The following is a 27,333-nucleotide window of genomic DNA, read 5'->3' as shown; positions in this document are numbered from 1 at the left end:
CTGGAGGCAGCAAGTCTGGGACCAGGGTGTCTGCAGGGGTGGGGTCTACTGAGGCCTCTCTCCTCGGCTTGCAGACAGCCGCCTTCTCCCTGTGTTCTCACACGGTCTTCCCTCTGCGTGTGTCTGTGTCCCGATGTCCTCTTCCCGTAAGGACGCCAGTCCTTTTGGACTGGGCCCCAGGCTAGTGACCTCACTTTACCTAAATTACCTCTTTCTTTTTTTTTTTTTTTTAAGATTTTATTTATTTATTTGACAGAGATAGAGAGAGAGCACAAGTAGGCAGAGAGGCAGGCAGAGGGAGAGGGAGAAGCAGACTCCCTGCTGAGCAGGGAGCCCGATGCGGGACTCGATCCCGGGACTCCAGGATCATGACCCGAGCCGAAGGCAGTCGCCTAACCAACTGAGCCACCCAAGTACCCCTAAATTACCTCTTTCAAGGCCCTATGTCTAAATACAGTCAAATTCTGAGCTATGGGGCACCGGGACTTCAACATTTGAATTTTGAGGGGACACAGCCAAGCCCATGACGGCGTGTGAGGCCATTATTTCCCGGCCGAGGGCACCTGCCGAGCCTGCTGAAATCTAGCACACTTTCAGGATGACCTCTCCTAGCCACCACTTCCCAGACCCTTCCGATGATTCTGTAGCCCCCAATTCGCTGTGTCAGGTCCTTCCCCTCCTGGAATGCTGGCCGCCGCTTCCTCCTTCCTGCTCCAACCCTGACTGGTACAGGTGTGACAGGATGGACAGTGTTGTTTGGCCCCCGCCCCATGCCACCCTTCCAGGTGAGGCTCACCGTGTGGCGGGCGGACCCTTCCCTGGGTGCCCAGGCCGGCAGCCTGGGGAGGCGAGGCTCCCCCAGGGGGAGCGGAGGAGGCTGGCTTGTCATTCCCTCACTCAGGTTTGCCTTGGGACCCTGGATGCTCTCTGGCAAGTCATCCTTTCTTAGCATTTTAGCCATCGCTGTGTGGAGAAGCGGGGAGGCAGGGGAGTGATGGGGGGGTGCCCTCCGTGAAGCTGGCCCGGGGAGTTTGCCCGCGCTGCCGGTGCCCATCTGGGTTGCCAGAGAGTCAGGAGGGGGGACAGGCTTCTGCTTCTGCTGAGAAGCCAAAGGGAATGTTGTCAACAGGGTTCAAAAACCCCCTTTCTAAATAAGCTAGATAAGATCTGCAGGAGGTTCGGGCGCCTGGGTGGCTCAGTTGGTTAAGCGACTGCCTTCGGCTCAGGTCATGATCCTGGAGTCCCGGGATCGAGTCCCGCATCGGGCTCCCTGCTCAGCAGGGAGTCTGCTTCTCCCTCTGACCCTCTTCCCTCTCGTGCTTTCTATCTCTCATTCGCTCTCTCTCTCAAATAAATAAATAAAATCTTTAAAAAAAAAAAAAAAGATCTGCAGGAGGTTCTGGAAGCCACTGTGGCGACCGACGTGACCAGTCCCAGAGGAATACCCTTGGCTAGGGCCACCGGGCAGCTAGCGTAGCGTCAGGCTGTGTCCCTGAATGGAGAAGCCGCACCAGCCCTGAAAGGTCACTTCTGCTCCCCTCATAGTCTGCTCATCACCTTCCATTCAGTCTCCAGACCTTTAGATGTCAGAGTCTCAGGATATGGTACTTTGCACCTTTCTCTTATGTCCTCTCTCTCCTCCTTGAGGAATTTATACAGGCATGGCGCTTTTACTATAATCCAAATACCCAAATCCGGAATCCCAAATTTATGCCTCCAACACTGGCCTTTTCCTGAAGTCCAGGTCCCTATAGCCAACCACTTACTCATTCCCCACTGGGATGTCTAATAGACATTTAAATGTATCATGCTTGAGACACAGCTACTGGTCTTGCCCCTCTGCCCCAATCATGCTCCCCTCAAAGCATCTTCATCTCAGTAAATGGCAGCTCCTCCAGTCAGCTGCCAGCCAGAGGGTGGTTCTTCATTCCTCCATTTCCTTCACACTCCACATCCAAGCTATTGGTGTATCTTGTTGGCTTTACCTCCAAAGTCTGTCCCAAAACATGTCCCAAAGTAAACCCCAAACCCATCTTTCCTCCCTTCCTCCCTCTCTTCTCCCTCTCTCTCTTTCTTTCTCTGTGTGCTATAATAGGAATGAGGTAAAAGAAAACAAATTTCTCCCCCTTAGATAGTATCTTCTTTTGAAATATTTTTATTTCACTTCTTCTAACAGCAATATAGAAACAAAGAACCATAAAAAATAAGATTATAAATTGTCCATCGATTATGTAATAGCACTTGATATTGCTACAGGGAGGAGGCCCTGGGGCTGGCCCAGGCCCTCTCAAGCCTCCCCAGGCTCCCCGGGCCTCTGTGATCTCTGCTGAGTCCATGAAGGCACCACACACTGCCGTGCATGGCGGTGTCTATGGAGACCTCGTGGTTTATACCCGCGGTCCTTGGGGGTGACACAGAGATGGGCAGATGATGATTTAAACTACAAACAGTATTGTGTACACGTGGTGAGCCAGAAGGTGGCCCCAGGATGCTGGCAACACAGGTTAGGTTGCAGGGGACCCATAGACATCGCTTGAGCCCCCATAAGGCAGGGACTTTACAACAGGGAGCTGACCTGCGGAGTTATTCGTGTTCCCTGTGGGAATAAGGGAGCTAACAGACACTGGATGATGAGTAAGGAGACGCACCCAGTCTACCCCCCTCCACTCTCATCTCTGGTCCCTTCCCCTTTCTCCTCCATCCTCATCCCCAAATTAAATTCTCTTGGGGGTGAACTAAGCAAAAGAGCTGAGATGTCTAACCTATTCCAAAAAGTGTGCCTCAATCTCGGTTTGCTCTCAGAGAACAAAGAAAGGAAGGGGACATTAGGTGAGCTGGACAACTAAATTGCCAAAGTTGACACCAATTCAATTGGATCGACAAAATCAACTAAAGCCACTTCAGTTGAATCCAATTTTTTCAATTCCTGTAATGACTGATTTCTAGAAAGGAAAAAAAAAAAAAAGCCAGTTTGGCATCATTTTCAGAAGATGGAATGGGCTTTCCTGTGTGGGTGTATGTGTACCTGTGTGCCTCTCCAGAGCGGGTGGCGTGTGCAGGCCACCCTGACCCCTGCCATCTCAAGGACGTATCTCAGAGTAGACTGGCGAGAATACCTCGACAGGACTTGGCAGTGCTCGTGCAGAATCCCTGAGGAGAGACAGCTCGGGGTCGAGAAAATCCCCCTCCCTTCCTGCCTCAGGGGGAGCAGGTCTAAAAGGTCTGGCGTCCCACCCAGGTCTCTTCTGTGGACCAGTCCTCTGGGCCTCGGACTTCAGTCACTGCTCAGAGTCAGGCAGAAAACACCTCTTATCTACGTTGTTATACCTTTTGCGAAGGAAGCATAAAGCCTCTGGCTCTTTGAAATCACAAGAAAGAGACCAAGTTCTTTTCTAACTAGGGACCATTCATTCACGTCCTCGCACTGCCAGCCCACAAAAGAAAAACAACCTTCCCAGTGTGGGTCAGTGTGTGTGTGTGTGTGTGTGTGTGTGTGTGTGTGTGTGTGTGTGTGAAGTGTGCGCGGGCCCCAGTGAGACTATACGACAGGATGAAACATGAAAGAACATCAGGACACCTTACTCCGACCATGGAAGTGTGACTGGTAATACGTGTTCTGTGGGTCCACTTTCCAGGCATTGCTCTGAGTTGGACCCAAATATTCTGAATTGCAAAGTGAGAGGTACGCGTTGGGGCTGCGTGAGGTGGAGAGTAGAGGGCTTGGCAGTTTGTGGGTTTGGCAAAACATTAGGACCGTCTTTGGGGTTCAAGTTCATTGATACGTGATCTGTCTAGGCATTCTTAGTAATGATTTAACCTGTTGATAGTAGCCACTAAGGAGCCGTGTAATCTGAGGGAAGTCATCCTCTTTCCCTGGTTTCACTTGACTCCTTTCTGAACAAGAAGGCTTGAACTAGATGACGTCAAAAGGCACCCCCAGCTGGGCGGAGAACCTGCGCCACATGGCATTCCACGAGGCTAACTTTCCTCACTGTTGAGGTCTCAGTCTTCGCCTTGCTGAGCCTCATGCTTGTTGGTAGGGAGAACCTTTTCAAATCAAATCCTAAACTACTGAACTTGACCTACCCAACTGGCATCACCATGTGGACAAAAATCAAACAGTTGTGAACAAGTTAGCAACAGATTAGTAACCGTCTGATTCAATTAAAATTAGTGATTTAAATCAGGCACAGAATGTCAGAGGAGGCTCAGGGTGAGCTCCTGAGCTCCCTCGAGTCTTTCTGGGGGTGGGGGGGCGGGGCAAGAGGGGGACAAAGGTGATACCACCAGGAGAATTCGGTGATGGGAAATCCACGGACAGATTTGCCTAGTTCACTCGGGCACTCCCCTGGAGGTGCAGGGTGGCACAGGGTGGCCACAAAGGGGCTCTTTGGAGATTTGGATTGGGGTGTGTGGCCAGGGCAGGCAACAGAGAAGGTATCTGTGTTTGCCCCACCCACGCTGCCCGGGTGTGTCCTGGCTCGCGCTGAAAACAATCGATGTAGCACCAGTAGTGCCAAGGTCTAAGAGTGGCCACAGCCTGGACCGGCCGCCCAGCAGAGGCACTCCCAGCAGCTGTAGGGCCTGCGGTCCCGAGATCCACTTTGTCGTTCCTCCTGGTTTTCCTTTCCTGGTGGGTCCCTGTCAGGGCTGCTGAGTCACCTGTCTATGGTGAATTTGAGCCTGTACTTAGAGGACAGCAACAGCAGATGGGTTCACCTGACATACCTAATCACCTGCTTCCTGGATGCTCAGTGCCCTTGGGGAAGCTTTCTGCAAGAATCACAGCGTTTGGGGGCCCCTCTCTGGGATCCCAGATCATAGCACCAGTGATTCCAGGAAACAGGAATGGGGTGTCCGTGAGGGGAGGATGGAGACGTGTCATGCTGGGAGCCAGGTCTCACTGAAGATCTGGATGGAGCGGCCCTTCTGCAGAACACTTTGGGTCACGGACAGTCAGAGGGTCGTGGGGCTCCGCAGTTGGGGCCCCCTGAGAGAGCACCTGCCGTGGGTCTGAGGGCCCACGGTTCACCAGCCACAGGGAAGCCCTGCCTCTGGGGAGACCCATTCAGGGTAACGCAGCCTCAACACCCTTCCCATGCCCCCTCCCTGCCTCCCAGACACTCTGCTCTGGCCCCTCCGCCCCCTTCTAGGGCTTCTCAGCACAGAGAGAACCTCCGGGAGTTGATGTTCATCTTGGTGACTCCAATGAGCTTGAGTGGGGTGGAGAGACTGAAGGAGGAGGCGAGTGGGGAGTCACAGAAGAGATCAGACAGCTCGTCCCGTTCCTCCAGCTCGTAGGTGGCATCGTTGAGCATCCTCCTATGCAGGTCACAGGTCTGCTCGATCTTCAGCTTGTTGATGTCACTGCGCAGGCGCATGAGCTGTCTGGCCAGCTGCTGGTCCTGCAGCCGCATCTCCATCTGGAAGGGAGGAGGGGAGGCATCAGCAAAGAGCTGGGCTGGGGGTTGCAGTTCCATAGTCTCTGACAAACACAGACCCGCTGATAAGAGATCCAATTAATGGCTTGCATCATCAGTTGGTCCACCTGGAGATATTGGCACATTCCCTGCTCAGGAAGGTGAAAAGACACACACAGCAAGATGACGAATGGGGACAGATGGGTTTCCCAAACAATACTTTGTGCTAGGCTAGATACTATGTCTAAATCCTTCTGGAAGAGGCACATGTCAGTCCTGGCTTACAGGTTCAGTCTCATTGTTTACAGATGCATACGGGTGGAGTAAGAGTATAAAGGAATGCACGGCAGTGGTAAGTGCCAAGTTCAGGAGCATGATTACCGCTGGGTGGGAAGGAAAGAAGGTGGTTGGGGAAGGTTTAGGGGGGCTTCAGCTGTATGGGTAATGTTTTATACCTTATGTTGGGTGGTGGGTATACTGTTAGATCATTCTTTAAGGCTTTAAACATTTTAGAATGCCTGCAATATATTTTTTAAAGATTTTATTTATTTGAGAGAGAGAGAGCAAGCAGGAGTAGGGGCAGAGGGAGAGAGAGAGAGAAATCCTCAAGCCGACTCCCTGCTAAGCCCTACTTGGAGCTCATGACAATGAGATCATGATTTGAGCCGAAGCCAAGAGTTGGACACTGAACACACTGAGCCACCCAGGCGCCCCTGCCTGTAATATTTCTTAATAAAGTTTCAAAAAAGCCAAATAAATATGTAAATATATGCTAATATTTACTGAATGTTTTACTATGAACCAGGCACTGTTCTAAGCTCTTCAGGTATGTATTAGTCTTCTCAAGCTGCCATATAAAACACCGCAGACTGGGAAGCTTAACCAATAGACATTTATTTTTCATAGTTCTTGTGGTCAAGAAGTTCAAGATCAAGGGGTGGGCTGATTCTATTCTTACTGAGGACCTTCTCCTGCCTTGCAAATGGCCACCTTCTTGCTGTATCCCCACATGATGGAGAGAGAAAGGTCAGCTTTCTTTTCTTTTCATAGGAACATTAATCTCATGATGGGGGCCCCACTCTTATGACCTCAAAATCTAATTACTTCCTAAAGGCCCACCTCCAAATACCATCACACTGGGGGTAAGGGCTGCAACATACGAATTTGGAGGGCGGGGCACAAAGATTTGATCTCTAACGGGTATATCAACATGCTACAGTTACTCTTCACTGCAACTCTGTTAAGTAATATCACCATCATCATCCACAAGTTAGAGATGAAGAGGCAGAAGCTCACGAAATCAGTCACTGTGTCAAATCACAAAGCATATAAATGGCAGAGCTGAGATGAGAAACCCAGACAATCAGACTCCGGAGCCCAAGCCACCGACAAGGAAGTCCTGCCTCTTCAGGTACTGTTGAGTAGGGGGGATATGGAGCTAGTCCCTGCTCAGTGAACTAACAAAAGGCTCATGATCTTTTTGGTGCCTCAGGGTTTTTTGTTTTTTTTTTTCTTGAGGAAGGGAAGTGATAATAACCCCACACCTGGTAACATCTTTACAGTTTCCAAAATTCATCTGTGTGCTAATTTTGTTAGTACTGTACAGACAGCCCCGAAGGATTAGCAGGGCAGCTTGGCTGAGTAGTTTACAAGTCTGGAAGAGTGTCAGTGAATTCTCAGTTTCACAGTTGTGCAATGACAGAGATGGGGATTGGAGCTCACAGGATCTCAGGCTCCCAGCACAGAGCCCTTTCCATTAACAACATTTTGTCACTAAGACAGGTCCTCAGCTCCTCCTACTTGACACGATATTTAATTCCTTCTCACTGTTTACTCTTTCTGTCATTGCAAAGGGTTATTGTTTTCGCAGTTTTGTGTCTTCAAGCTCAGCCATGTCCTTCACCTGGTGCTTGGAACCAAACTGACGTGGAGAAATTAACCATGAGATCCCAGAGGGACCCTTTCTATTGTTATGCAACTGAACACAAACGGTCTCGGTGTCAACTTTTCCCCTGTTAAGATCTGGGATTCAGTGCATTGCCTGGTAGAAAAATAAGCGACTTCACCGGTAAGCATTTTATTGTTCTTTTTTTTCTCTTTCATTTTTTAAATGTATTTCTACAAGTCCCTTTTCTTTCCAATTTTGTAGATGAGAAAAATCATGATAAAATATCTTGCATAGGGATCAGCAAAGTATTTAATGGCAAAATTGGGATTAAAGTTCATAGCCCCCAGTTTCTTAGTTTCTTCTCAATCCTTGGGCATAAAAACCCAAATTTATTGCCAATCAGAAATTCTATTGGGGCGCCTGGGTGGCGTAGTCTGTTAAGCATCTATCTGACTTTGATTTTGGCTCCAGTCGTGGTCTTGGGGTCCTGGAATCCACGCTCAATGGGGAGTCTGCTTGAAATTCTCTCCCTCTCCCTCTGCCCCCACCCCTGCTCTCTCTCTCTCTCTCTCTCTAAAATAAATAAATCTTTAAGAATATTCTATTGATTTAGAGTAGCACCAAATTAATGATGGCAGGCTCATCACAGGGCAGTTGGTCATTCATTCGTTATGGAGCCCTTAGTCATGCCTGGAAGTGGGCTAGGTGTTATCTAAGGTTCTTCTGAAGGAGATGGTAGTCAAATTTGTCTGAAAGACAATGCCAACTCACACCCATTGCTTTATCTAATAGGGTCTTCGAGGAGTCTTGATTGAACCATTTCTCTGGGGGTATTTTATAATTTGAAGATAGAGTTCTTTGAAAAGATAGGAACTTCATGGTTTAGGTTTGAATTTTGGTCCAAAGAATTGGGTCTTAGGTCTGAAAAGATCCTTTAAAGCTGGAGAATTTCAGGTTTGAGCAGGTGTCTGGGAGTATCTGTGAGATATGGCCTGCAGGGGTACCTGGTGGGGGAAAAGGTCTATTTTTCTATGGCCAACAGATCCAGTCAGAGGTCAGAGAACAATTTAGGGTTGAAATTCCATCAGAGTTAGCTGGAAAGAGGGGTGAGTGTAATGCATGTGTCCAGTTCTCTTTGACTGGACAAAGGCCACCTTGGTAGGGTCACTTCACATACTCATTCAGCTTGGATTCATTCAACTCTGCATGAGGGAAAGAAGAGAAATAAGAACACACTTTCAACAGGGCTGAGGATTCTGGCCATTCTGCTTGTTGGTGCCCCAAAGCACCAGGAGGGAGACTGGGAACCTGCTGTTTTCCCAGCAGACCCTGGTTCTGAGAGTACCTCAGTGTGAATAGCTGCCCTAGGAGTCACTCAGATCATATCTTTTGTTATGATCCCAGAATGTAAATCAGCCACTGCATCTGATGCTCAGAGAAACAGTGTTCCAACACCAGAGGGAAAACCTGCCGTGTTGGCCCTATTCTCACTCACTAAGGAATTTTCCAAAGGTGATTCTGTGCCTTAAATATTAATTTGAGCCCTCCACCTCTTAAAATGTAACTCTGCTGAAATCAGACCAAATCCATACAGAAATGAGCTCCCACAGCTAAAAAAAAAAAAAAACAAAAAACAAACAAACAAACAAACAAACAAACAAAAAAACCTAAGCAAAATGTGCAGGTCCCCCCACCCAGAATTTTTTTTCATTGTGGTAAAATACACAGAACATAAAATTTTTACCATCTTCATTACTGTTAAGTGTGCAGTTCAGTGTCATTAAGCGCATTCTCATTGATATGCAACCATCCCCACCATCCACCTGCAGGCCTCTTCATCTTGTCAAACTGAAACTCTGTCCCCATTAAACACCTCCCCATCCCTCCTCCCCCCAAAACCAGCACCATTTCACTTTCTGTCTCTATGAATTTGCTCGATGTGCCTTATATAAGCGGAACCATACAGAATCTGTTCTTTTGTGACTGGCTTATTGCACTTAGCATCATGTCCACAAGGTTCATAGAGCTAAGAGGCTTTTTAGATTTTAACCTTTTCAGAAATGTTCAGTGAACATAAGTCTTTGCTGCTCCTGTTTGCCATGAATTGGAAAAATGGCAGCTCCCAAGGAAGGTGGGAGAGCTGGGACGGGGCCTGGGCTGGGGATGGAGGCCCTCCTGCCTTTTTCTTCTCTGCCAAGGAGGCAGGCAGTGATGACCTCACACCCCATCTTCTGCCACCTACCGTCAGGTGCATTTGTCACGTATTACTTCACCGCATCTGCTCACGGCTCTAGATGAGAGGTATTTCAATTTGTGTTCCAGGTGAGGAAACCAACTCAGAGAAGTTTAAGGGACTGTCCAGGATTGGCCAGCCGGGGTGTGGTGCCCTCAGAACGTATCAGAGCCCAGAGCTGGGGGCCTCTCCATGGCTTCCGCTGATCTGGAGGTGGGCTGGGTCCCAGAAGCAGTAAAAGTGGGAAACCCATTGCCCTGGGGTTAGACTCTGGGTTCCCCTCCTCACTAGCTGTGTGACTTTGGGTGAGTCACTAACACTGCCTGAACTTGTGTCTTCATCTAGAGAGAAGAGATGCTGTCTATTCCAAGGACTATGAGAAGCATAGTAGATAATAAGTGGTAGCCTCATGAGCTGATCGCTGCCAGTCAAACAGAGGTAAGAGGTTCACTCCTCAAGCTCTTTCTCTCTGGGCCAAGGTGCAGACCATGGAAACTGGCCAGAACCTCCCACTTTCAAGACTTTATTAAAGCAACTGAGACGCTGGCCCTAAAGCCTGGTCCCGGTGACTCAACTATCAGTGTGGGTTAATGCTCTCCCTGGCAGACTCTACTGTAGGACGTGCTGATTTCTAACCCCCCTTCCTAGGGTGGCCTGTTGTTCCTGCAGAATAAAGGCGCCTGCTGGATCCTTGGAAGAGTGCCTACAATTGCACTAATCCTGTAATTAGGGCACAGTACTTGGTGAAAGGGGGAGAAATGTCAGTGTGTGGCGGTGACAGGACGCGTTCTACCTGCTGAGGAAGCACACGAAGGAGAAGGTGGCCAATCGGTGGCCTCGTAGCAACAGGGGTGGTCGGCTGGAGCCAACGCCGGTAGGATGGCCAGCCAAGGAAATTCATGGAAGGACCTCATGGGAGAGCGCTCTGCTGGGAGGTCTCTGTGGCCAAGTCTCAGGGGGAGTTCGAAGATGGGCTGACTGCTACCTCTGGGCGGTGTGGGGTCAAAGCCAATGTTGCAGTAAACTGATGTGGAGGCAGTTCCTCAAAAAATGAAACATAGGATTGCCACATGATCCAGCAATGCCTCTTCTGGGTATATCCCTGCAAGAATTGAAAGCTGGGGCTCGAATATTGACTTGTATACTCGTGTCCATGGCAGCATTAGTGACAAGAGATGAAAGGTGAGAGCAACCCGTTTGTCCATCGATGGATGTACAGATAGACAAAATATGGTCTGTCTGTACAATGGCGTATCATTCTGCCATCTTGACATATGGGGGACCTTGAGGATGATATATCAGTGAGAGAAGCCTGCCACAAAAGGCACAAGTACTTTACAATTCCACTTACATGACGTACATAAGTAGTCAAACTCACAGAGACAGAAAATCGAATGGGGGTTGCCAGGGGCTGGGGGGATAGGAGAATGGGCACTGAGTGTTTACTGGGGACAAAGTTGCAGGTGGGAAAGAAGAAAGCCCTTCTGAAGATGGACGGTAACGGCTGTGAATGTACCTAACGAATTGTACACTTAAAAATGGTTAAAATGGTAATTTTATATAATATACATACATTTAACCACCATTAAAGAAACAACAAAAGCTACATATTTGGGGTGATTACTCTGACCTGGTTTGCCCAGGACCTTCCTGGTTTTAGCACCCCCAAGTCCCATGTCCTAGAAGCCTCCCGGTCCCAGGCAAATCCCCTCCCTGAGGCACATGTGGATGCTGCAGGCATTGGTGAGGAGGACCCCTCTTGGCCAGGGGCCCGTCTGTCTGTGAGACACATTCTTTAACTTGGGTGGCACTGGGGACCCACCAGACCCTGAAGGAGGCGGAGTGGTCTGGGAGGTTGAAGGCTTCTCTGAGGTACGTTGGAGGAGCAGGGACCACAGAAGGAGGGGCTCAGACCAACCCGCAAGGGGAAGAGAGTGTTTCGTTCTTTGGCAACGGCCCCTGCAGCATTTGGAGAAGTGGCATTTTTGTGGCAATCTGGATCATTTACTTCCTTCCCCAGCGCTCCTTGCCCACTTGCCCTGTGTTCACTTGCTCAGTCTAAAACCCTGAATGATGTCTTGGTGTTCCAGGGAAGCCCGCAGGTCCATTTTCTTGAATAAAGTCTTAAAAGCATGAGGTTCTGGCTAATACCTTTATTCCTAGTTGCCCATGGGATGTGCTAGAACACTTTCTTGGGTCTGCTCTCTGCAGGTCTAAAATGCCCTGAAGATTTAAGGAGTTTGAAAAAAGTACAAAAGACCGGTGACTAGCTGACCTTCAGGAGCACAAGGAGCAATTCTTGTGAACATGCCGCCTTTGCCCGCCCCAAACCTATCTCTAAAGCTCACCCCAGAGAATGCCCTATGCTTAGGGCAAACCAGAGGGGCTATGAGTGGATTGAGGCACATTGGGATTAGCACAGATCTGGGAAGACAGAAAGAATCCCGAGCTGTTCAAGTGCATTTAGTTTAATCCCTATTTCTGAGGCTCGGATCTAAGCCACCCCAGCCCCACAGTCACGATCAGGCTCTGACTGATGTTGAAGGGAGATGGAGTAGAAAAATCCAGGCCATTTTCTCAGCCACCCATGAAAGGACAGAATGCACTGTATTCTCTATGAGACTTCATTCTTGAACCTTAGAAATAGTTTTTGTAAGCTGTCTGGTGATTTATATAACTTAACCGAAAGGTCCAGCTTATTGTTTTCATCAGTGCTGTGTAGGAACACACTTAGAAGCCCGGAGAAAATATTATTCATTATTTGATCTTGGGTTTGGCCTCTGAGAAAGAGCCAAAATAATGCTGTTAGGAAAGCAAGCAAGTGGTGTCACTGAACTGTGCTGCTAGAGGCAACTTTAGAGTCTGGGAAAATTTTTAAAACATTTTTTTCAAACACCCCTAGAAACCAAACTGCTCAGGGGCTGATTTTCCAGCAAAGCTGTTGACTTGAGGGAAGGCTGGAACATGCTTCTCAAAGGGCTCTACTCCGGTGGCAGCAGAAAACTCTTCCTGGAGCAGCTCATGGCTGCCACTCTGATGGTGCTAGTCTTGGGCCAGTGCCACGCTGTCCCTGGCCCGGGGCGTGGGTGGGCCGAAGGGCACCATGGCTCCCATTACTGGGCAGAAGATGACTCATCTGTCTTCCCCTCCTCCGAGGGGCTCTTGTGCTCCCCTTGGAGCCATTGTCTGCTGGGAGGGAAAGTTTGAGCAGAGCCCAGAGCCAGGACCCTGCCAGGAATGGTCCATCCTCTGTGGCAAGAGTCAAGCTCTACGTATATGACCAGGTCTTTGATTTTCAAACTTGGAAGGTCCAAGGCCAAACTGCATTTTCACCCACGAGGCTGGCCTTTCAGAAGGACAGAGCGATGCATCCTGAATAGCCCCCAGATCCATCCCCAGAGGCTCTGGGTTCCAGTTTGCTTTGGTCTGAATATTTGTGTGACCCCAAAATTCACATGTTGAAACCTTAATGCCCAATGTGATGGTATTTGGTGGTGGGGCCTTTGGGATGCGCTTAAGTCATGAATGGGATTAATGCTCTTATAAGAAACTCCAGAGAGATCCCTCCACCTCTTCTTCCACCATGTGAGGACTCAGTGAGAAGTCTGTGACCTGGAAGTAGGCCCTCTCCTGACCGTGCTGGTCCCCTGATCCTGGCCTTGCAGCCTCCAGACTGTGAGAATTAGATAATCTATGGTTGAGAAGCTACCCAGGCTGGGGTATTTTGTTGCAGTAGCATCAAGAGACTAAGACACAGTCCTAGATCAGTCCCTAGTGAGATGAGTGGCTCTGGGTCGTGATGTGACCCCTTAATGGAAAGGGGATGCTGATCATCTTCCCCTACCTGATAAGACTGCATCCTGGACATGAGGTGGGCCTCGAAGCTGCACACCCAAGAAAGGAATCCTGTGTTCTTTGAGTGAGGGCAGAAGAGATAGGCTCTGTGGCCAGGCTGGGAAGGACAAGCCCAGACTGGCATGCCCACAGTCACCCCTCACCCCACACTCCACACTGTGGGTTCCTTCCTGCTCCCCCTCCCACTGTCTGCACTGGGCCCTACACTCAAGAGGCTGATGGACAGGTCTCCCCCTTCTTCAAACTTTTCAAAGGTACCACCAGCCCTCCTGGCTCTCTTGCTCTCTCCAGCCTCAGCTCTCCCATTCTGAGCCTCTTACCCTTTATGGCAGTCACAATGGGTCCTTACTCCCTCCCCTAGAACCACTCCTTCCCATCCCATCATCCTTCAGGCCCAGCCCTAGCCCCCAAGCCCTGCAGGTTGGGTGACACTCCCCACCATGGGTGCCTCCTACCACAGCACTTACACAAGGCCTTTGTTGACTCATCTGTCCCCCCACCAGGTGGCAAAACACCAAGGAGAAATGACTACCGTGCATTCATCAGGCCCGTCCCAGTGTCTGGTGCATAGCTCTGGTGCTCAAAAGCCATTTGTTGAATGAATGAATGAATGAATGAATGAATGAATGAATGAATGAATCAGTGGACAATACCTCCCCAGGGCCAGGTTTTGATTTTCTCCAGCTGGGACAATCCTAGGGGACCTTTCCTGACTTTCTCGCCCAGGCTGCCCTCCAGGCCTGTGGAGAGGCAGTGAGTAGAGTGAACAGAGCACTGGCTTGTGGGTTCAAAGTCCTCCATTTACCACTCACTTGGTGGTGCAACTCTGGGCAAGTTGCTCAAGCTGTCTGAGCTTCAGTTCCCTTATCTGCGTAATGGGCATAATCATAATATCTGCTCTCGAGAACGACATGAATAACACATATATAAGATACTCTGTATAGGACATGAGGTTCCATAAGTATTAGTCCCACTTTATCCCCCAGAACTGCAGAGCTAAACATTTAGTTATTTCCTATATGCCACTCTCATCTCTCCTACTAAGTTACAGGAGTACTTGAGTGCTGAGGCCCCGTATGATTCTTCTTTGCTCACCAACAGGGCCCGGAGCAGAGCTGGTTGCCAAATCATGCTTCCCACACACTTTGCAGATGATTACTTACACCTGACACCTGTGTCGCTCCTCACACTTAAGCACAGCCCTGTGGGGTTGGCAGGGTGGCGTTAGCACCCCCTTTATCACGTGGCTTATCTGGGTTCATGGAGCTGGTAATGCTAAAGCACTTCAGGATTTGAAATGGAGGCAGGGGACCCTCCCAGGCAGGGTGTCCTTAGTTTGGCCAGTGTGGGGCCTTCCCCAACTTCCCGGCCACTGCCCTGGACAGCCAGCGGGGCGCCTCGTGGGGGCCAACAGCCACTCAAGGCAGGCTGTTGGAGCGAGGCTTCCAGCCAGATTGCAGGGAGGGCTGGCTCCGGGACTGTGTTCCTGCTCCCTCATGAGCTCTTCACACTGCCTTCACATTGTACCTACAGGGAGCGCTACCAGTCCCAGGCGGGCATTGCGCTTCCTTAAGACATTGTCTGGAGAGGGGCGCCTGGGTGGCTCAGTCATTAAGCGTCTGCCTTCGGCTCAGGTCATGGTCCCAGGGTCCTGGGATCGAGCCCCGCATCGGGCTCCCTGCTCCACGGGAGGCCTGCTTCTCCCTCTCCCACTCCCCCTGCTTGTGTTCCCTCTCTCGCTGTGTCTCTCTCTGTCAAATAAATAAATAAAATCTTAAAAAAAAAAAAAAAGACATTGTCTGGAGATCAATCAGCTGTGGCCAGGGCAGCTGTCAATTGAATGAAGGATGCTGAGGTGCCCTGACTTTCATAGAGAGCCCCTAGAAGACCCCTTGAGCACCCGTGTTGGGACTTCTAGACTTCTCCTGGGTTCTGGGCTTCCCAGCTTGGACACGGACGGAGTGGGAGTTTCACACCGGATGCTGAGCAAGCCCACGAACCAGCTAGAAACACTGACCATGAATGAGGATTGCTGCTTGTGGGACGAGAGCTCTCTGGAGCTGGGGCTTGTATGAGTAATCAAGGCTCCCATACACCTGTAGTTTCTATATATAGCTTCTCCCGGTGCCTTCAAGAGGAAGTGAAGCGAATCTATTCTCTGCCCCACCTTCCAGGCATGATGGAGGCCATTTCGCTCTCCAAAGTCATTTCACACTCCATTAACCCAGAGCCTGCCTCCTTGGAAAGAACAGATGGTTTGGGCCTCATCTGCCCGAGGGAACTCGCAGCAACTTAGGGCACCAGGGTGAACGCAAAACCCACCTCAGGAGAGTATTTGCTTGCCTGGGAAGCGGCTGTGACCCAGCGCCACCCCCCCCCCCATAGTCCAGAGTTAGGGCATGAGTCAGGGCTGCCCCTCCCCCACACGCCCCAGGTGCTTAGTAAGGTCACCAACTGGTGAGTGCTGTGGAATGTGGCCAGCAGAGACCCTGTAGGCTGTTGGCAGAGTGTGAGCTGGGGATGGGGGGGTGGGATGAAGAGGGTTGGGCCCAAGCCTGTGGCAGCTGACTGAAGGGCACCCATGGAATCTCTCCGCGTATCTCCTACCCTCAGTGAAAAACCGGGGTGATCAGCCCTTTGGCTCCTTCCTGCTCTAGCATTTGGGGGTTCTGTGCATCCTTCTAGCTAGCACTGTTAGAACTAGCTCTATCAGAGAGGTCCTCCTCAGACACTGGTGCTGGTGGGCGTGCCTGCCCTGCAGTGGGGGTGGTATGGGAGGCCAGGACTTCCCACTGGCTTGGGACTTTCCTTCTCCCCGGGTTGCTGTGGCTCCTGAGGGCCAGGCACTCAGGGGCAGACCTGGAAACCATTTCCCCTGCCGAGGGCTCAGCTGCCTTGAGTGAGCCTTTCTGTCACCTTTCCCTGGCTCTTGACTGCTCCCTGGCTGTATCTGGCTCAGGCCTGTGCCCAGGGACATGACCAACAACAGCCTCTGGGCAGTGCTCAGATTTTTTTGTGAGGGGGGCCTGGTGGCAGCTTGGGAACAGGGGTGGGTCCTGAAGCTTTTAAAATAATACATCCCTCAGAAAGGGGAAGTTCAGCCCAGGGGGATGTCTCAGGCTTGAACAGTCCCTTCTGCACCTGTGTGTGACCAGACCCAGCCTTTGTATTAGAATAATGAAGACTTCTCAGAGGGAGAGGGGAATTCTTGGAAAAAGTGCAAAATCAAGTGAATTTTGGAGAATAACAGCCTAGAGTTCCAGGAGTTGAGAGGATGTGCTGAATGAGCCTAAAACTTCATGAGATATAAAGTGGATTCATGCTCATTCGATTCCAAGAGCAATTGATTGTATAGCAGCCTTTCAAAGCAGGGGTTCTGAGGTCGGGCAGCTCTGGGTTCAAACCCCCGCTCTGCTGGTTGATCTTGGCCAAATTACTTTACCTCAGTTTTCCCATCTGCAAAATGGGGATGGAGCCTACCTTAAAAGAGCGCTGTATTAAATGATGTGATGAATATAAATGTACACAGGACATTTAGTATAGAGTCCCTGACTATCTCGGTAGTCAGGGATTATATACACTCTGCCAGGTAGGTATTTATTAGATCTATTTTACAATAACAAAACCTGGGGCTAGGTTAATTGGTTTTCCTAAAGTCACACAGCTAGGGTATAGTAAAACCTGACCGGAAGTCTAGGTTAGTTACAAATTTTATGCTTTTCCCACTCCACCTATGACTGGTTAGTAATCTAGTTGCATTAGAATCACCCACAGGCACTTGTTAAGTTCCAGACACCGCCCCAGATGTATGGAATCTGAATTTCCACAGAGGGTTGAGAGGGATCTGTATCTTTTTTTTTTTTTTAGAGATTTTATTTATTTGTCAGAGAGAGAGCACAAGCAGGGAGAGCAGTAGGCAGAGGGAGAAGCAGGCTTCCCGCTGAGCAAGGAGCCCAATGGGGACTGGATACCAGGACCCTGGGATCATGACCTGAGCTGAAGGCAGAGGCTTAACCGACTGAGCCACCCAAGTGTCCCTGGATCTGTATTTCTAACAAATGCCCTGGGTACCTCTTCCAATAGTTACTACACACTAACAAATTGTGTAGTTATTATAACCTGGAGGGTGCCCATCAGAGGAATTGGGTTTTCCTTCTTATCGGAAAAATATGGGAAATAAGCAGCCTAATGTCAACCACACTTAAAGACATGGATCTGGTTGCTGAAGGCAGGGATTTGTGTATTTCCCTTTGGTTAATTTCATTGTCCGCTGTGCCTGGCACACAAGTGACCACTCGGCGTGCACCTGAGCTCCCCAAAGCAGTTTCGAACTGTACTTATCATACCTCTAGTATGGCTCTTGTCACATCGTGTCATTGTGTTTTGTGTCTGTCTCCTCCACAAAAGGGAGAACCCCATAAAGATAGGAACCCTGTCCCATTCACCCTGGCCCCCACCTGCACCCAGCTCCTAAACTCAGGCACTCGGTGAACTCTGGCTATACTGATTGAACGGAGGATTGGATCAAAGGTCTCCCCCGCCTGTCTCTTACAGCTCCAGGGCTGCCTTCTCCTGCTATTCTCGGTGGCTACCCCCATCAGGCCTCTGTCTTCCACCTCCAACTCCTTTCAACTGCAAGACAGTCAAGGGAAGGAAAGAGGCAGGACCTGATTCTTGGAGTCGGCTTCATCTCCCTGGCCAACAGTCCCCACCTCATCAGCTCTCGCTGTGAGGGGGGGAATTTCTGGGGATCCAGGCCTCAATTTTCTTATCTTAGTCTAGGAGAGTCTATGCCTTTTTTAAAACCTGTAGATTACAAGGTAAGGAATGTGTACCAATTACACTGGCAAGACAGAGAGGAGCTTGGAACTCTTCTTTTTTCTTTTTGCCTTTCATTTTTAAATCTTTTCCCTTCCTAAGGATATATAATGTATTCCTATTTTAGAAACCTCAGAAGCTATAGAAAAGTCCAAAGAATAATACTGGCACTCAGAAATAAAGGTGAGTGATGTTTTGTCCTATTGCCTTTGCTTATAAATACTTTAGTAATGACTGAAGGGTTACTAAAGTGTGCGGCCAGGAGCCTTCCTCCTGCAGGTTGCTCATGCCAGGCAGGCTAAAAGCTCCCAGCTGCACTGAGAAGACTCAGAGTCGGGCAAAGGAACAGCTGGACTAGAAACTCTGGGGACTCGAATCCCAGCTCAGCCAGTACCTCCCTGGACGGCTCTGAGCATATCCTTATCATAAAATGGCCACAGCTGTCCCAGGCCCTGCTACAGGGTGGTTATGAGGCATCGCTCACCCTTTACACGTGTCCTGATCTGTAGTTAGCAGGGTTTTATTTATTTATTTCCTTTAAAGATGTTATTTATTTATTTGATAGAGAAAGAGAGGGCAAGCGAACACGAGCGGTGGTAGGGGCAGTGGGAGAGAGAGAAGCCCGATGAGGGACCTGATCCCAAGATTCTGGGATTATGACCTGAGCCCAAGGCAGACACCCAACCAACTGACCACCCAGGCACCCAGCAGGGTTTTAAATACAGGCTTTTTGAGAACTCCTGGCCCCACTGACTAGAACACTGAGTATTAGGACCTATACCTAGTACAAAAGGTAAGTGATCTGGATCCAGGGCTAGGAGATGTGGGTCTATGTCCTGGTTTGGCCATAACCTTGCATATGGCCTTGGGCAAGTCACTTAACCTGTCTGCTCTTAGGCTTAGCATCTTTCTGAGCCTCAGTCTTCTCCTCTGTAAAATGGGAGTGGCGAGTACCTCCAAGCCTTCTCCCAGGATACTGTATGTAAAAGTGCTTTGGGGACCATACCATGCTCCCCAGATGGGAGCATTGTGGCTGTCATCAGACGATGCTCGGTGCATTTGAACTGCCGTTTGGCTGTATCATTCAGTGGAAATAGGGAACACTGGCCTTGTTGGCCGTGCCTGGGACACACCAGTCACATGCTTGCCAACCAGGCAGCGCAGGCAAAAGAGGCTTAATCAGGAGAGGCTGAAATCAAGCCGTGGCCACAGAAGGGCCAGCTGAGTTCATGTCCATGACCTCCTGCCATGGCAGGCCCTAGAATTATTAAAACTTGTCAGGTTCCTCTTCCCCTTTTCTAACAAGCATAAACACCTTTTTGGGGGCTTTCTGTGGGTATCAAACACCTGCATGAAACTAAAGGAAACATATCTGCTCACGCCCGAGGATTCTTGCCCCAAAGACAACCCCTTAGGAAGCTGGACTGTTCTGTTTTGTTTTTGGTTTTGGCACCATGCAGGCCAAGTGGAAGATTTTTCCCCTTTATCTTTTGGATCGGCAAGGGGAACATTTTAGCAGGGTTGAAGAGAGGAGACAAGGGAGCGTCCCTTTCCCCCTTGTGCTGCAAGCTCTGGGACCAAGCACAGAGGTTTGTGAAATGTTCTGAATTCCAGACTCAGCTAGAGAACTGAGTCCCACAGCATCTGGGGCGTGCCCTTTCTAGCTCACTCTTTCCTGAAGGACTGCCCCTACCCCTTGGCCACCTAGTAAGGCCGCCCCAAAGGCAAGTTGCTGGAGGCTGGGACTTTCTGCCAACATAAGCAGTCTGGAACAAGCAGAGATGCACCACGGCCACTGGACTGAGCTCCAAGTCTGTCCCCTGCACACAGAGGCCATAAGCCCTGCCTGCCATAGTCAGATGGAGACAGGGGCCTGGGATACTTGGGGACGCCAAAGTTCAGGCCTTCCTAGCTTGGAGGAGCAATGCCAACAGGGTTTGAGGATCTCCACCTTCCTCGTATCCTCCAACACATGAGACTGGAGGAAATATCTGCCCTACTTATAAGTCCCTGGAGCATGTCAGGAGTGACTTGTCATTTTCCCTGTGGTGAGAGCAGAGGGGGAGAGTGAACCCCCAAGGGAGCTCTTAGGATCCTTTCTTGCCTTGGAAATAAGATTCAGGCAGTCACTCTCTGCCTTTGAGCTGGCCTGGTAGGAGACGGACGGGATGGACTAGCCTGTTGGTCCAGACCCAGCCTGGCCTGCCTCTCAAAGGGTCAACAATGATAACCAAGGCCTCACTGGTTTTATCAACGGCTCCGGGGACAGCCCTGTGATAATCACAGAGCTGTTCAGGGCCTGCCCACTACTGAGCACAACCTACTCCAGAGCCAAAACTTCCAACAAATTGAGGGTTTGACCTCCTGGAGGGAAAGCAGCCACCTGATTGTCTGAATTACAGATTTTTAATCTGCTACCTTAGCCACATGAGGAGAAAAGACAAATTTGCCTATGAGCCTACCCAGCTACAGAGACAACTTAACTCTGGGCTTAAAATAAAACAAAGGTTATTTGAAACTACTTTCACTGGGTTCTTTAAACAGGTTAATTTTTTTTTAAAGATTTATTTATTTGAGAGAGAGAGAGAGGGAGAAGTAGACTCCCCGCTGTGCAGGGAGCCCAACACGGGGCTCCATCCCAGGACCCCGGGATCACGACCTGAGCCGAAGACAGACGCTTAACTGACTGAGCCACCCAGGCACCCAAAAACAGGTTAATTTTCAATGACACCTGCAGTGAGTTGACAGATGACAAATTAGGAAAACAAATGACATGAAGTTAAGTGTTTTGACTGAAATTCTAACAATGTGAGAATGCGTTTGCTGTGCAGATGTTGAACTCCGTGTTTTCCATCCAGTCCAAGGATTTTACGAGTTGCCTTTGTTACTATTTAATCCGGAAGCGAAGTGGGCAGAACTGCATGTTCAAGTTGGCCAGCCTGCCAGTCGGCATTTGAGCTGCTTTTGACCGCAGACATACAATCTCTGATGGAATCTGGTTCTTGGACAACTCGGTGTGGGATGCTGGGACTTCCTTCCCACAGGCCCCATGTACTGACTGAGCCCTGAGCCAAAAGGGCAGCTATGGCAGCAGCTCAGCTCAGGGTGCAGGCCTGGGGATCCCTGGGGCTTCCCTCTGAGGTCCCTTGTTGGTTCCCTGGCCCCAGTCCTGCCTGCCTTTCAGTCCTTGCTTCTCAAAGTGTGGTCCGTGGACCAGCAGTATATAGCATTACCTTGGAGCTTGTTGGAAATTTGGAATCGTGGACCCCGTCCCAGACCAACAGGATCAGAATCTTCATTTTACCAGGAGAGCCAGGTGAACTGTATGCACATTAGTTTGGGAGTCACTGCTCTAAGAAGTGCTCCAGAGGGATTTCTGGAGCACAAATCCACCCCTGTCGTTGCTCATTCAGCATGCCCAACTGGGCCCTTCGCGGGAGGACCAGCTCTCCTGCTTCTTCTCCCTATAGCTCTCCACCCTCACTGGTGAAGTCTGAGTTCAAGCTCTGGCTCTGGCACTTCCTGGTCATACAACCCTACGCAGGGCATCTGACTTCTATGAGCCTCACTTTACTCATCTGTAAAATGGAGACAATGACAGCAATCACATGGGTCTGACGTAAGACAAGGAAATAATGGTGTGAGGACTAGGACTCTTCGGTCTTATTTCTTCCTTGGCCCCCACTCCCATGCATTCTGTTCACTGCTGGCATCTTTGTGAATGTACATTTTTAGGAATCACCCAGCAAGATCCATTGCCTTTGGAAGATACTATGTAGCACGGTGGCTAAGAAGAGCGTGGGCAACGCAACCAGATGGGCCAGAGTTCAAATTTCGACTCTCTCTCTGAGCCTTGCTTTTCTCCTCTGTAAAATGGGGTTGACAGGAAAGTGATATGACAATCAAAAGAAGTAAGTAATGCCTGTGAAGTGTGTGGCACACAACACACAATTAGTGACAAATCTCGGTATTATTATTATTATTATTATTATTACTATTATTACCCATCCCCGGTAGCACAGAGAAATGGTGGGAAGGGGTAAATGGGTAAATACCATGCAAATAAACTGGCACAGCCCCCACTCCGGAAAACAGTACGGAGTTTCCTCAAAAAGTTAAAAATAGAGGGGCTCCTGGGTGTCTCAGTCAGTTAAAGCCTCTGACTCTTGGTTGCAGCTCAGGTCATGATCTCAGGGTCGGGAGATTGAGCCCCACATGGGGCTCCGTGCTCAACGAGGAGTCTGCTTGTCCCTCTTCCCCTACTCCCCTCCATCCCCTGCTCTCCCTTTCTTATAAATAAATACAATCTTAAAAGAAAAGTTAAAAATAGAACTACCCTACGATCCAGCAAATGCACTACTAGGTATTTGCCCGAAGACGACAAAAACACTAATTTGAAGGGATACATGCACCCCGACGTTCACAGCAGCATTGTGTACAATAGCCACATTATGGAAGCAGCCCAAGTGTCCATTGACTGATGAATGGATATACACAATGGAATATTATTCAGCCATAAAAAGAATGTAATCTTGCCATTTGCAATGACATGAATAGAACTAGAGAGTATACTACTAAGTGAAGTAAGTCAGCCAGAGAAAGACAAATACTATATGATTTCACTCGTATGTGGGATTTAGGAAACAAAACAAACCAGCTAAGGGAAAAAAGGAGAGAGAGAGGCAAACCAAGAAACAGACTCTCAACTATAGAGAACACACTGATGGTCACCAGAGGGGAGGGGTTAGGGGGATGGGCGAAATAGGTGATGGGGATTAAGGAGGGCACTTGTGATGGGCACCAGCTGATGCATGGAAGTATTGAATCACTATGTTATACACCTGAAACTAATATTACACTGTGTTAACTGGAATTTAAATAAAAACATAGGAAAAAAACCTACTACACCGTATATGAAAAAAAATATCATGCAAATATAAAGCATTATTAATGCTGACATTCCGTGTACTTATTTCAGACAGCCTTTGGCAGTCGAGTTAGTCCTGACAATTAATGCTTCTCTCTCTGCCTACAGAGCATTGCTCTCTACATTACCCATGGTTGTCCTTGACCTGACCCACCTGCTTTCTCTCAGCATATAGTCTGGCCCGGTCACTCATGCGGCTTAGCTTGCAATGGCTGGTCGAGGAAAAGGGGCACAGCCTGCAGATCTACAGCAATGCTTTTCAATCTAGGCTGTGTTTGGAAGTGCCAGGGGTAGAGAGGAGGTGGGGGGAAGGACTTTAAAATCTACTGATGCCTGGGGCCCACCCACTGACATTCATTTGATTGATCTGAGGTGTGTCTAGGTTCTGGGACCCTTTAAGTCTTCCCAGGTGACTCTAATATGCAGCGGGAGTTGAGAGACACCTCTCTCATCTACAGGATGAGGAGGACAAGCTCTAGAAAACTCCCTCCTGGCTCACACACGGGGGAATACCTTCTCTACTCTCTACCCCAAAAGGGGGCCCAAGAGGAACGCTAATTTATTTCAAAAGCAAAGGCCTCCCCTCCCAGAAGCAATAAAACCTCAAATGGGCCCAGAGCCCAGTAATTGAATCCTTGATTGATGGGGATATTTTTGTTCTTTGTGAAAACCAACTAAAGCAGTTCAGCCTCAGGAGTTTAAGGAGCAGCTTTAAAGAGCCAGGCCCACCGCGTGTCCCTCTCGACTCACCTCTTAAACCCCCCAAGAGCACCCCGTGGCAGTGAAGTGTCCAGAGACCCAGCCTGAATCCACAGGTGCCCCATTTGCTGTGCAATCCAACTGACACTTCAGTTACTAAAGACAGACATCATGGAGTGGTGTGTTTTGGGAAGTAGTTTCAACATTAAGGACTAAACATGAAAACCAAAAAAGATTTCCAATGGATCAGAACACCTGAGTCCCTGAGCTTCCCCTCCCCCCTACCCCAATGATTTATTTCAACCCATGAGGAATTCTAGGCCCCAAAGGGGATCTATTTTTCAGGCTTTTGCAAAACGAACCGGGGAGCCCTCTGCCTACCCTGTTGACACAGGAGTTATGAGTGGCTCTCGAAGGCAGTTGGCCGTTGGTTGCTGGCTCACCTGTGGCTAGAGTGGTCTGACTGGGCAGGTGTGACCTGGGCCACAGGTGATGAGGAGGGGCAGGAGTTGAGATCATGGGGAGCATTAGCATCGTGCCCAACTTTGCCAAGGAGCCCTATGCCTGGGACCAGTGATTCTCCCCTGGGCTATGGGCACAAAGCTCTGAACACCCATTCCCTTTCCCACATGCTAGAGATGTCCCTGCTGGGAATCTGCTGGGAGCCTGCTGGGCCCCTGGGCAGAGAAAAGGTCAAGCTGCTGCCCCCCCATCCCCAAGCGTACCTATTGCTCATGCTCATTCCCTCGGATGCCCCCCCAGCTCCTGACTTCTGGGCAGACTCCCACTCAGCCTCCGAGACCCAGCCCAAAGCTTTCAGGCCCCATCAACCACGCCAACCTCTGGGCAGCTCCTTAAATACAGTTCCTCCATAAGTACCTGTGACTAGGGGCTGACTGGCATGTTGATCTCCTGTAACCACACAGTAATGAGGTCCACCCTTGATTTAATAGGACAATGACAGACATGCAGTTGGGAAGGACAGAGATGGGGGAGAGACAGAGAGATAAAGAGATAAAGAGAGACACAGACAGGAGACAGGGAGAGACAGATATATATATATATATATATAGAGAGAGAGATATATAGAGAGAGAGAGACAGAGAGAGAGAGAGAGAGAGAGAGAGGCATCTTTTCCGGGGATTCTTACCAGTTCCTTCCTGAGCCAGGCTATAGCTTCGTCAATACTTTCAAAGCCTTCCAGCTTGCCGGTGGGCTGGGGCCCAGCGTCCTGGCTGGCACTCCCATTGGGTGGGGGATGCTGCCTGGGCTCTCTCCTCGGGGATGAGGGCTCCTCCTCCCCACGCTCCCCCTGCTCAGCAGCTGGCCTTGGAAAGGGCCATGTCGGCTCCTCCAGCCTGGCCTGCCATTCCAAGTAGGAGGGCCTTCGGGTCTCCAGCCTCAGTTTCTCAGTGAGAGCCTTCAGGCTCCGGAGGTGGTCGTCGGGAGGCAGGGCTTCTCCTGCCGTCTCTTCTTGCCCACCTGCCGCTTCTTCTACTTGGATCTGAGGCACAGACATTCTAGAGTCTGCTGGGGCAGCCGAGCATGGGAGGTGGTGGGGGGCAGTGTGCGAATCTTGGTGGGTGGCAAGGTTGGGTCCCACTCAGGAATGGTCTCATCCAGCTGGGGTCGGGGCTCCTGAGGGCATTGCTGGGATGTGAGCAGCTCCCGGAGCTGACGGGGACGGTGGATGAGCCACACGGAGTGCCCTCCAGAGCCGCTGTGGAGGCTCAGGATTTAAGATTCTTCTCGGAGTCCTGTGGGTGCCATGTTTCACAAAAGGGCAGGAACAGACAAGCGTCAGCAGGAATCTTTGGGGGCAGATTTGCCAAGAAGAGCTCTCAGTCCTGGAGGTGCGGGCGGATGGGGGGGGGAAGCAGGACTCAGCTCCCTCCTCACGGGCAAGGGCAGGCGGGGAGAGGCTGCCAGCTGGTTGGAGGAGGCCCTGCAGGAAGGATGCAAATGATGTCAGTCCTAATCCCTCCCCTGGCAGCAGGCCTGCCACATGCCTGAGCTCCTCAGGAGGGGAAACCGAGGCTCAGAGAGGTGAGGTGACAGGGCTGCCTACTGCTCACTCAGGACGAGAAGTGAGGCGATTTCAAGTCTTAACGCAGAGAAGTTAATAATAAATCAATGCTCTGTACGGTGTTTCACCGTCTAACAAAAGGAATTATCACATTCAGTCCCCAAGGCAAGTCTGTAAGTTACTTCTTTCTGTCCCCATTTTACATGCAAGGAACCTGAGGCTCTGCGAGTTTGAATGACTCACCAGAGAGCTCCTGGCAATTAGCGAGGACAAGGCTGAGCTGTCTGATTCTGAAGGGTCAGGTCTCTCCTCTGAGCGACAGCCAGCGACCTGTGGGTCCCCAGGCCGACACAGCTGGCCCCCCCCCCCCCCCGCCCCCCACAGCCCCTGTCCTCAGGCGCTGGCTCTTCCACTCTCAGCTTCTTCCTCCAAGAACACCACCTTACCTCACCTCTTCTGAGGAGGAAGCAAATAAACCTGCAACAGCTGAGGGAAGAGCTGACCTCCCTCAAGGAGGACTGTTAAACCGAGCAAGGATTGTGACTCACTGTTCTAGAAAGATGGTTCCCACATTTACCTAAAATGCCCGCACTGCAGCGCCTCATGGACAAGGGCGCGGCTCTCATCAGATTTGGCCTTCCCAACTCTGGGGAGGTGGTCTGAGCACATGGTAAAGAAGGAGCTCCGGGTCCGAGTGAGAGACCCCAACCTCCCAGCCACTTCCCTGCACCCACGGGGTCCAGGCAAGTGGAGATGGGCACATCAGAGTAGGGGACATTTGACTTGAACCAAGGAGAGAAGTCCTTGGTTCTCAGGGTGATCTTTAAAAACATGTGCTGAGGGCATGCAGAAAAAGAATGAATTCATGTGGAATGATGTCCAAGATAAAGCTAACACGAAGAAAACAAACAAGACATTCATAGTCTGGAGAGTGTGCTGTTGGTGTGGAAAGGGAGGAGAAGGGACAGATTTTTATTGACTTCCGTGAGCCTAAAAAGATCTCTGCAAGGAGAAAAACTAAGAGTTCTGATTCCTTGTTTGGGTGATGGGAACTGGGCACAGGGTGTTGGTGGACAGACAGAGGAAGAGGCAGAGAGTTGGGCAGGGGCAAAATAAAAACATAGTCTCAGCGCCCCAGGGAAGCTCTGGGGCTTTTCTCCCACCCAGCAATGGAGATGTTCAAGAAGAACAGACTGGGTGGCTCAGTCGGTTAAGCAAGCGTCCACCTTCGGTTCAGGTCATGATCCCAGGATCCTGGGATTGAGTCCAGCATCAGGCTCCCTGCTCAGCGGGGAGTCTACTCCTCTCTCTCTCTCTCTCTCTGCCCCTGCTCACACTCTCTTCCTCTCCTTTCTCTGTCTTTCAAATAAATAAAATTTGGGGGCACCTGGGTGGCTCCATCATTTAGGTGTCTTCCTTCAGGTCAGGGTGTCCTGAGATCGAGCCCCATGTTGGGCTCCCTGCTCA

The 27,333-nt window shown here is 50.0% G+C and overlaps 1 protein-coding gene across 1 annotated transcript in view; it reads right to left on the bottom strand.

Annotated features, from left to right (window-relative positions):
- Window positions 1-2,139: 2,139 nt before the first annotated feature.
- The window catches only part of FAM167A (family with sequence similarity 167 member A), a 43,127-nt gene continuing 17,933 nt past the window's right edge, over window positions 2,140-27,333 (bottom strand). Inside the window, exons 3-4 of the mRNA XM_025873751.2 lie at window positions 24,991-25,785; window positions 2,140-5,423 (exon numbers count right to left, since the gene is read on the bottom strand). Coding sequence (XP_025729536.1) covers window positions 5,160-5,423; window positions 24,991-25,359 — 633 coding nt within the window. The 5' untranslated portion in view covers window positions 25,360-25,785 and the 3' untranslated portion in view covers window positions 2,140-5,159. The remainder of the gene's footprint in view (window positions 5,424-24,990; window positions 25,786-27,333) is intronic.

This window comes from Callorhinus ursinus, unplaced genomic scaffold (assembly GCF_003265705.2).
Source record: "Callorhinus ursinus isolate GAN/ISIS: 27379988/994484 unplaced genomic scaffold, GSC_fseal_2.0 scaffold4, whole genome shotgun sequence".
Classification (NCBI taxonomy): Eukaryota; Metazoa; Chordata; class Mammalia; order Carnivora; family Otariidae; genus Callorhinus; species Callorhinus ursinus.
Note: the sequence above shows the minus strand (reverse complement) of the source record. Positions and strands in the feature narration are given on the sequence as shown.